Source organism: Pagrus major, chromosome 6 (assembly GCF_040436345.1).
Source record: "Pagrus major chromosome 6, Pma_NU_1.0".
NCBI lineage: Eukaryota > Metazoa > Chordata > Actinopteri > Spariformes > Sparidae > Pagrus > Pagrus major.
The window spans coordinates 32,075,940-32,086,867 of NC_133220.1; the positions used below are offsets into that span (position 1 = coordinate 32,075,940).

At 41.2% G+C, this 10,928-nt stretch overlaps 2 protein-coding genes across 2 annotated transcripts; one reads left to right on the top strand and one right to left on the bottom strand.

The window, feature by feature from the left end:
- Positions 1-391: 391 nt before the first annotated feature.
- fbxo2 (F-box protein 2) lies at positions 392-6,297 on the top strand. The gene is made up of 6 exons (XM_073468477.1): positions 392-531; positions 1,459-1,524; positions 2,370-2,496; positions 3,028-3,120; positions 3,205-3,343; positions 5,749-6,297. The coding sequence occupies exons 2-6, from the start codon at positions 1,488-1,490 to the stop codon at positions 5,881-5,883; spliced, it is 531 nt and encodes a 176-aa protein (XP_073324578.1). The 5' UTR covers positions 392-531; positions 1,459-1,487; the 3' UTR covers positions 5,884-6,297.
- Positions 6,298-7,028: 731 nt separating this feature from the next.
- Positions 7,029-10,643, bottom strand: svbp (small vasohibin binding protein). The gene is made up of 3 exons (XM_073469023.1): positions 10,546-10,643; positions 9,718-9,851; positions 7,029-9,560 (listed from the first exon to the last, which is right to left on the bottom strand). Exons 2-3 carry the CDS (start codon positions 9,829-9,831, stop codon positions 9,474-9,476), a joined length of 201 nt encoding a protein of 66 aa, XP_073325124.1. The 5' UTR covers positions 9,832-9,851; positions 10,546-10,643; the 3' UTR covers positions 7,029-9,473.
- Between the last annotated feature and the right edge of the window lie 285 nt (positions 10,644-10,928).

Genomic DNA, 10,928 nt, shown 5'->3' on the forward strand with positions numbered 1-10,928 from the left:
GGACAAATGTTACAATATCCAAATACAAATTCACACATGCAGCTATACACTGTGAGCATTTAAATCACGGTGAGTGAAGGTGATAAATAATTTATGTGCAGCAGTGGGTAACTCTGAGCTTGGTGAAATGCACAGATTGGCTGAACTCCAACATGCTTCTTTTGTATTTATGTTCAGCCTTTTCACTTGAGCACATAAATTATGCCATTTAAAGCAGAGCACTGAATGTTTTCCTGTTGGTGTTGACGTGTTGTTGGCTCTAGCTGACATTTGTGCTGAGTGTGTGCATGTGTGGTTCTGCTGAGTTCCGCTGGATGGATGCTCCCTCCCAACCTGCAGATTAGGTGTTTTGTGTCTCTCCTCCTCCTCTCCCTCCCTCCCTTCCTCTCTCACTCTCTGGGTGTTTGTGCGGTGTGCTGCCTGGCTATAAAAGCCACACTGTCACGAGGGCGCTATCCTGCAGAGGAGCTCAAGTGAAAGGCAGAGAGAAAGACAAACAAAACAGAAGACTGCACTTGCCTCCCCCTGGCCGTGAGTAACACGTTTGCTGTCTTATGTATTTAGAGTGCGTCATTCACAGCAGAGCATGACATTAATGTGCATGTGCTGCATCTTTTATGCTTACGACTTTGAGACTGCAGGGTCAGATGACTCAGCTGTTTGAGTTTGGAGCCTCAGTGAGCTGTGAAATGCAGGACAAATATGCAACTAATTCGTGTTAATGCATGAAAATCTTTAGATATCATAGACCTCCTACAATTCTCTCCTGTGAAATAGTGATTATTGTTTGTGTTGTGACTTTTTTATTGTCACAAAATCTGAAAACTGATGAAAACCACCTGACTTCAGTAATATTTTGGGGGGTTGATTTGATATCTATACATGAGGTAATAGTAAAAAAATATATACAGTAATTCCTACAGTATACAATCTTATAGTAAATTGCATTTTGGTATCTAACTCAGGACAACAGTCCCAAACAGCCCCTTAAACCATTGGTTTCTATGGCAACATGTTGTCCCAGATTGTTTTCCTGCTGACTGATGTATGTTTGATGACTGGTTGATCCTCTGTGACACCTCCTATTCAGCATGTACAGAGGGGGGACTTTTGCCTCATCTGTTGTGCTGTGAATCAGCAGACAGGGTATTAGTGTTTGGGTTTGGAATCTGTAGAAGTGACCCGGCCTGGTTTTAACCTCTTCATTCCCACTGGATCCAACACTGTGTCTGTCAGTAATAGTCTTTTATTGTATCAAACATTTCAGTTGGTCTAAATCTGTCCTATGTCTTAACTGTAAGGTGATCCCTATATGCATGTGTGTGTGTGGTTTAGCTGCAGATCGAGTTTGGAATTAATCCAAGCCTGAGTGGTGGTGGTGGATGGGATCTGGAAAGTCTGATAGAAACTGCAGACTATTATTGATCTATGCTGTTATTTCCTGTTTCTCTTGTGCAGACCCTGTCTTCTCTGTATAAACTGCAATCATGACCAGAAACCTGCTGAAGAATCCCTATGGGGAAGGTAAGATGTAATTTTCTTCATGGAGGATTGGCCACTATGTAAATGGTGGTAATTGGGGGCAACAACCAATGTTTTGGAGCAGATATCCGAATAACAGATAGCAAATACTGGGGCCGAGACTTCCTCTTTCATGTGCGGCTTATTGTTTATAGTCCGATTAGCAATTAGAGATATGAGAATGAAGTCTCGATCTTAATTAAGATGAAAAAGTGTGTTTTGGTAGCCATGATTTTGGCAAATAAGCCGAGGTGTGATCCAGAGGCATCACTGGGCCGAACAGATAAGCAGAGTTGAGTATCGTCAGTATAATAGTGATACAACATGACCAAAATGACTGATAGAGTAACCTAAGGGATGCATATATAATGAAAATAAATGGGTCCGAGAATTGATCCCTGAGGCATCCCACAATTTTGAAGTGCATAGATACTTATCGGTGTATACAAAAATTTCAGTGAGATAAATTGGAGGAAAACCAGTTTAGAGCTACACCAGATATACTGACCCATTTTTCTAGCTGGTCTATTAGCATGATCAATTCCAAGGTTGAGAAGCACAATTGTAGTGGGTGTTAGATCAGTTGGACACATTAAAAAAGGTAAAGTGATGTAAAGGTGAAATTTATGATTTATCAAACGAAAACTACTAGACTGGCTCTGTCCAACATTTGCCTACACCAGCACCTGCAGAGTGCAACATCTCGTGGCAGTACTCTCTTTCAAACAGAGTTATCAGCAAGAAACTCTCAGCATGAAACTGATGCATATTTCTAAAAATTTCAGTTCTTTTGAGATTGATGCATTATGCTGCTATTGACAGCTTGAGACTCTGCATTTCTCCCCCAGAGCAGCTGGAATTCTGGGACCTGACGGAGAATGGAGGGAGTCAGTGGAAGGTGGAAGACATGCCAGGAGACTGTGGCTACGACTTCTGCATCGACGGCGTGTCCAAATACTTTGTAACCTCGTTTGAGTGAGTGTTTACTACTGTATGTGTCGTCTTTGATTCCATCCATTTCTCTTTTTAAGGAAAGGTTCACCAAAAAGTTCTGTCATTATCTAATACCCCTGTACCAATGGATGTTCAGGTGAAGTATCGTAGTCCACAAAACATTTGTGGAGCTCCACAGCAAATCAGGGTTGCAGCATTCAATTAAAGATGGGGACTAAACAACCAAAAAAAATGATAAAACATAAAATGGGTCCATTGAGCTCATCCAGCACAGTCCAAACTTTGGAACCCCCAAGATTCAAAGTTGATTTGAAAGAACGCTATTTACACGCCACCTTTATTTATTTACTTATTTATTTTAGCAGAATCTTCACTGTAGCTGCTGTCTGAAGTGGGTGCACAAGTTCGACTGTGCATCGAAGATATAAATACAGTTCACTATCTCTGTGTGTTTCATTATTTCTCATATTTTTCATACTTTCATTTAATGTCAAAGTGAGTTGACTGTTTACATAAATCCCATGCAAAATCCTGACAAACTGTGTATCGTAGGCTGTGTCTGAAGAGGCAGGTGATCGACCTATTAGCGGAGGGCTACATCTCTGAACAGTTGGATGCTCAGCCTACCGTCACAGTGGAAGACTGGTAAGACAGAGGTGGACTGATGTGCATGTAAGCCCATTCTGCTAGTGACTAGTGCCACTGATTAATGCGTGACTCTTCCTGCAGGTACTGTGGGAGGACAGATTGTGGTTGCACCTACCAAATGGCCGCGTGTCTGCTGGATGAGAATCACGAGGTCATACAGGAGTTCAAACTTAAACCAGTGACACTCGAACCTGACACTGATGACTGCTCGTGGAAACAGGTACATGGAGAGGGCAATAAACTGTATACTCAGTCCATCCCAGTGCACCCCTTGCCCCTACCATATAGCCCTACCTCTCCGTTTCGAGGGTAGGGTGTCCCAAAGCCTGTTGGGATTGAGGGGTAGGGTGAATTGTAAGAGCTACATGGCCCTCCAAACTGAGGTAGCTAACCAGCTAACTAACCAACCTTCCATTGTTATTGGTGATTTGAGCATGACAGTCTCATATTTTGATGTATTTCAACACTAAATTCCAGCAGCCAAGTTGCTGCACTTGGTACCTCTCCTATAATATCAGTGCAGACTGGCAGGGTAGGAGCACAGGTAGCTAATGTTAGCCTATAAATCACCTCTAGTGACCAGAAAATGAAGCAGTGTTCTTTTTATTTTTAGACTTAATTGATAGCGTGAAGATGTGAACGAATTTGGAGCGTCCATGCTTTTCCATCTCCATCAGATAAATGGCAAATGGCATTGTGATACTAGCCCCATTCACACTGCCCTTTGCGTGCGGGGATCCTGCGCCAATTCTCCACATCGTGCTCTGTGTGAAAGTCTCAGATGCGGTGAGGGGTGAAATTTCGCTGCGGCATTGGCGAACCGAACCAGTGTGAACGGATAAGCTGGCGCCGCGGAGTGGGGGGGGTGTGTTGATCTGATAGTGTTCACTCTGTGATAACTAAACAGGTCCATCACTCAACAAAATATAGAGAAATGACCCACAAAGCAACGTTACAGGACCAAACAACAGTAACGTAGGAACTGGTAGTGTCTTTGGCAACTTATATGAGGAAAAAAATACTGCAGTTATACATGGAGAAGTGTCTGTCCTCCTGTCTGTAATCCTGTCTGTCCTACCAACTCTTCATCGCATTTCTGCCCGAAAACCAGCATCTGTCCCCGGCAAAATAACTTTAACTCACCATGTCTTTGTCTCCTTCAACTATTGTTGTAGTTACTGTCTTGAAAAAAGTCACCGCGACGGTCAGCCCCCCCAGCCGAGACTTCAGTGAACTTTCCCCCAGAAAACAGCATCCCTCCCCACGACTGACAGAGTCAGACAGCGTCCTGTTTATTGATGGCGATTATGTAATTATGTAATTTAGAGCGAAAAACGTAACTTTGTCACTTTCCAAGGTGTTTGGTGGGTCAGGATCCCAATGACAACACATTATAACAGCATCCATATGATTATAAACAGTCAGCGGGTACATGTTTAGATTAACAGGAGGACACTGGGGGAATAACGTTGAAAAAAAACACACAGACGTCATCATCATGACGTGTACTGTCATGCCTCTTTTGGATCCGCAGCGCCGGCTTTCTGTGTGAATTACACACTGCTGCGTCTTTATGCTGGAGCTGCTTGGCTCTGTGTGAACAAACAATGGCAGAGAATTGGCGAACCGCCGCTGCGGTGATAATGCAGAGTCTCTGTGTGAAAAGGGCTAATACCGGGATTGCCACAGTAATGCAAGAGAAATCACCATAGCTGAAGACGGCATATTGGAAATGTCCAGTCGTGTCTGTTTACATAAACACTGTCGACGACAACTGATGACATATGAGGGTCTTGATGCGTTGTCCCATTTCATAAATCTCAACTACCCATTGAAACTCTGTTCTTAGGGACAAGGGGGCAATCGAAAGCGATGGGTAGGGGTAAAAATTGGAAATAGGATTGAGCTGGCGTGTCCGGGAGCACAGTGACATGATCAGAGTTCCCCATTCATTACTTCTTCTTGTGTTTGATAGGAAAACACATTTTCTATGGAAATGTCCATTCTATTAATTTAGATTCTATGACTTCACTTGTGTTCACACTCACACTAACAGAAAAATAAAACCATTTCCTGATGTGACAACACTATGGTTGAGATTCAGTTAGATTTTGGGAAAGATCATAGTATGAGGCGGGTATTTGGACAGTGTCAATGTGTTTAAAGCCCGAGCAGATGCCACAACACTGCATACAGCAAGTCATGGCAGTACCTTGCAGCAAAAGTGGATACTGGTGAACTTTTTAGCTGGATGAATCAGGATTGTTTTCCCAGAGCCCTTTGTGTTGATTGGTTACATTCAAATGAATGAGACATTTGGGTTAAAATTACGTTTTGGTTAGGGGACCTTTGACAACATGGTTGCCGCCCGGTTGAGTTCATGTAGCTTGGGTGGTCATGGTTGGAAACCGCTCAAGCTCCTCCCCACTCCCCACGTGTACTTTGGCACCTTTGCTCCTATCATAATTACTATGACCGCTCGAGAGAGCCGTCATTTAAACGCAAGTTGTTTTGGGACACTTGCTGCGATGACGGATGCTGTCAGTCTTCTTTGGAGGACAGTCTTGTTCACTCACACCTAACTGTTCACATCACAGTGGTTTTCTCTCTCTGTTTGAACTCCAGGTCAGCCATTCATTTTCTGAATACGGCCCTGGATTGCGCCATATCTCCTTCGAACACGGGGGACAAGACACCAAGTTCTGGGACGGCTGGTTTGGAGTCCGTGTCACTGGGAGCTCTGTTACTGTCGAGATGTAAATAAAAGAATTAAAGGAGAACGAAACCACGGAGTTAGGAATACTGAAGGAGTGAGGCGGAGTAATAGAAAGGCTCCAGACTGACGGAGTGAAGTGTCAGTTTCAAGGTTTCAAGAGGACCAGCTTTGCCTTATGCACTTAGCCTATCCTTCTGTATATCATACACAATGCTGTTCATGCTGTGGAAACATCCTGCTGCTATGAAGACTACAGTTGCAATCAACACCATCATGGTGGCCTGGCAGCTTTACTAATCCCATTAAAATTACTGCTTGCAACCCAGTCATTAATGATGATCTGTTAACTACAACCCCTGCACACTGACTTACCCTGGAATTAAACTACATGTGTTTGGTGGAGAGGGATGTTGTAAGCAGTCAAGTGGTGTATCTTTCAGATTGGAATTAAAAGGATGAAATAAATTGATAACTACACCATTGCCTGTTTTATTTAAAGATCTAATCAACTGAAAGTGATAATCCTTCATCCCAAGATTGAATTGTGACTGTAGACACAGCATTCAGTGTATTTGTGTGTGTGGTTGTGCTTTGTCCTCAACTACAAGAAACTGACCATAGGTGTTTGAAGATGTGAGGCGGAGAATATGCAGACTGTTATTCTCGACAAGACAAATGGTCACAATGGCTTTCTGTCTGGAAAGTGACAACTGGTAAGAACATTTATTCATGTACTTTACTTCTAGTTTTCTTGAATTTTCCCATTTTCAAATGTTTCCAGATTAAGACTTTACTTAAAAAAACAAATACGATAACCTCATATATTTTTTTTAGATTAAACCAGTGGTTACCCAACTTTTTTGGCTTTTGAGAGTTTCTGGTTAAGGCCCTATATCATTATGAGTGGTTAATAGTTTCATTTCCCCAATAAACAGTGGTGGAAAAGCACTTTACAGATTATTTACTTAAGTAAAAGTAACATTGTCTAAGTATTGTATTTTAAGTAAAAGTCCTGCAATCAAAATAGTACATTCGTATTATCAGCACAGTACACTCTCAAAAATGGTCCCTGTGACTGTTATATTATTATTTAAGGCATTAATAGATTAATACTGATACTGACACATTACCTACAATTTTTACCATAAAATGTGGACAGCAAGCAGACACTCTCACATAAAAACACACATTTAAGAAAAAAAGGCTTTTATTTTCATTAAATTAAAATTGCATAAGTGAAAGTGGATGATACACTGAACTAAACAATATAAATGTTTTAGTCATCACCAGGCAAACAGAAGCTGCCATTAGATGGCAAAACATGTGAATGTGACAATAAAATGCAATATTGTTCATAGAGGCCAGTTAGCATGGCATAGTGTCACTGACAAGAGTGTTCAAAGTGAGCACCATTAACACTGGTTTATTAAGAGAACTGCCTGTTTTGAAGCTACATTAAGCTAAGGTTATGGATCATTATAAAACAACCTCTTGTTCTGCCCTTCCTACTCAGCATCAATGTCTGAGGCTGAGAGCTGAGAACTGCAGTCATTCAACAGTAGCTGGCATTTTGTCAGTTGAGTCTAATATTCGTCTTTATCATGGCTAGTCAATAAAGATGTGATCTAACTGTGGAACTGTTAGCAATGCAATCCCAAATGGCAGCCTCAGTGACAAAGGTAAAAAAAAACATTGTTCATTCAGGTATTCATTGCTGGTAAACGATATACGATAACGAACGATATGCTCAAGTGATTCACACCTTGGTGAGATAATAAGAGAGGAAAATAACTGAGAACATGTAAACTATGAAGATGTAAGTATGGGAACATTTCCACCTGATCCAAATGATAAGACAATAAAAGCAATATTTCAATGAATATCAGATCTCAGATCACTACACTGTGTCTCATTTCAACAATACAGGGGCTTTCAGTGGACACTGGGTCTAAACAACACCAATAAGGTACATTCATAATTTGTCTCTAAAAATATTTTATGTTTAGGCTTTTTGGATCAAACAGTAAATCATTATTTTACTGAAGCATTGCACAATAATATGTGCATTTACTGCAGCACATCTGAACAAGCGTCTTACGATTGAATAAATAACACATTAACTTCTTGGTTTTTTCTTCTTGCACCCATGAGACTGAACATGTAAAACCAGTGAGGTGTTGCAGTGCTTTGGCTCCGATCTTGAAGGGCCGCTGTAACTGCTCACTGAGTCTAAAGCCCCAAAACTACAAATCAATTTTTGGCACAAACCAAAAGAAAGCACCAAAGCTTTAGAGGGCTTCATCCGCCTGTCAGTAACAAATACACATGGGTAGGTAGTGTTCAGCTTGATTGTTTAAGCTTCGTTGCATACTGGAAGTTTCTTTGTATGGGGTCTGTAATGATCAAAAGTCACTTAATGCAGCTTTATTTACATCTACACACATCCCAGTGGTTATACAGCTGTGCCTTAAGTGATAGGTCTCTGACCAGCTGACAACACTGATAACATCTGCCCTTCCTGAGCACAGGAAGGACTTAATAAACAGCTTATGATCTGTGTTTGACAGATCAATTTCAATTAACTCTCAAAAAAGTAAATTTGAATTTTGACAGTACTGTAAAATAAGAGCATATAAGCTCATATTAATTTTATATTAATGTAACAAAGGCTGATGTTTAAGCACAGGAGATATCAGTACCTGATACGTCCGTAGGAAATATGAAACTCTGCTTTCTGTCTGCTTTCAGTTAAAAATCAGATCATCTTATTTTAACAGTACAGCTTTCAGAGTCAGCCGAACAAAGATTGTCTTATTGAATGAATGTCTTATTGTCTCAAGGCTTTTACACACTGGAGGCGTTGCTTTCATGCCAATGATTCGCAGGTCAATGTTTTTTTCCGAGCTGATGTCTTTGAGAGTATTTGCACACAGAAGGCGAATATAACACAGTGAAAAAGCTACATTTTCTTTCTGAATGAGGTTGATTTTTCTGAACTTTTGCACCGCAAATGAAGGCAACAACCAATCATGTCATAGCACAACAAAAATGGTAGACCTGCTGATTTTTTATGTTTGTCATCACCCTGTATTATATGACAAAGGACACAAAATTATACAGACGATGTGACATTGATTGCTCCCTGCACAGTGAGACTGCTGTGTGTGTGGGATTTACTGACTGAGAACTGAAGCTGTAATATATCTGAAGTCTGTGCTCTCTTCAAATCCACCAGAATACTTTGATGAAAAGTAATTTTACCTCGTGGTACCTGGTGAATGTGACCTCTCTCTACCTGCCAGTGCTGCAGTGCGACTCCACAGATCCCGGGTGCCGCCTTGGAACTCTGCAAGATAGCACTGTTTTTCTACCAGTCCCTGCCCTGCTCGGTCTGCAGTAATGTGGTAATATACCTATGTCGCAAAATCGCATATTGGAGCATGCTATCAACAGTTTTGAAGTGACATATTCGCATCCAAGTATTTTGCATATTCGTCTCGTTCATTTGTCGCATTCCTGGTGTGTAAAAGCCTTAAGTATGAGTGTTTGGTTGTGTGTCCTTAATAGTGTCCGCACATGGTGTTTCTGGAGGTGACAGGTCCTGGTCCGGGTGAAAGGGGAAGGCAGAAAGACATCATTCTCCTTGTGACTGCATCTGTTTACAAAAGGCCTCAAACTGCTGCTGCTCCAACTCCGTCATTACCTTGTTCAACGCATAAATCTGTAAATACAGAAAGTAAGACAGCAGACACAATTGGTAATACAAGACTGAGGAGTTATGTTACGTATAATACATTTGGCACACTACTAGAATTAAGTTTCTTAGAGAATAGGAGTACAGTATGAGTGCCAAGTTTAAAAACAGTGCTGCTGGTCACCTCTGCTCTCTGTCGCTGTTTGAGCTCTTGCTGTGCAGACTTCTGTCTGGCTCTGTCTCCTCTGGTCGGGGTGGAGTTCAGCTTTGACTTGTCTTTACGGCAGGCAGGCTCCATGGTGACAGGATCCAATCAACCTGGGAGGTTTGATATAAGATACATTATTATTATACACCTTAGACACTCTGACACTTAACTACTGTCAACAAGCCGAGAACAACTTTGACATGTTTTTTTTAGTGCAATCCAGACATAACAGTTATCGACCAATCCCTTCAGCTTGTTAAACGTTACTTGAATAAAGTTACTGCGAGCAAACAGTAGCCACATGACATATTTTGAACGATTTCGCGTATGCCCAGTTAAAGTAAGTGATGAGTGGAGTTGATATGTGCTGTATAGGAGAGCAGATACCGACACTTCCTTAAAGGTCTTAAGTCTTGTTTTGCTGGTGGCCTCATGCAGCCAACAAAAGTTTTTTTAGGATAACTTCAGGCTACTTTTTCGACATTTAAGCTAACGTCCCTTTCTCACAGAACTGTCCGAAGTTACGTTATTAGCACACAATTTTGTGCTAGCAATGTCGTATAAAAACGGTATATTTTAAGTTAGCAACGCTGCCCGGCTAAAAAAAAGACACATTTCTAGTCGGCCCCTGTAAGTCAGTTTTATACGCCTAGGATTAATGCTTAGTAAACTGAAGGTTAGCTTGTCAGGAGACTCACATTTACCCAGTTGGCTAATGTTAGCTTGCCAACTGACGCTGAGTTTTAATACAGTAAGAATCCAACCAACAGTAACATTTTTTATTGCAGATAATGGCGCACTTACCAGTGAAGTATTAAAAGAAATTAGAGAAAATAGTGATATAATTCGATCAATGTAAGTTAGCCAGCAAGTGGGACTGTAGCTTGGAACTAGCCGATCAAAACAGCTGTTCCCAAGGTGTCACCAATAAACAAATCCGAGTTTCACCGTAAAGCGTTTGGGTTCCGCTTTGACTTCCTCTGTTTTTTATGGTGGTTAACTAAGAGGTTAACTGCGCATTACCGCCACCCAGTGTTGTGAAATGAGGACAAGAAGTGAGAAAACAATATATGAAAAATACAAAAACAGATAATTGTTATAATAGGGCTGATGGGACTTCCCTTCAGTTCAGTTTGAAAATTTCACCAGTTATTAATGTCTCCTCCAGTCAAGTCATCTTATCTCAA

Excerpts from the sequence above, each read along its gene's own strand:
- fbxo2 (XM_073468477.1), top strand. The coding sequence starts at position 1,488 with ATGACCAGAAACCTGCTGAAGAATCCCTATGGGGAAG. Across the intron at positions 2,497-3,027 it reads TACTTTGTAACCTCGTTTGA|GCTGTGTCTGAAGAGGCAGG; the intron begins GTGAGTGTTTAC and ends TGTGTATCGTAG. Across the intron at positions 3,121-3,204 it reads ACCGTCACAGTGGAAGACTG|GTACTGTGGGAGGACAGATT; the intron begins GTAAGACAGAGG and ends CTCTTCCTGCAG.
- svbp (XM_073469023.1), bottom strand. The coding sequence starts at position 9,831 with ATGGAGCCTGCCTGCCGTAAAGACAAGTCAAAGCTGAACTCCACCCCG. Across the intron at positions 9,561-9,717 it reads AACAGCGACAGAGAGCAGAG|ATTTATGCGTTGAACAAGGT; the intron begins GTGACCAGCAGC and ends CTGTATTTACAG.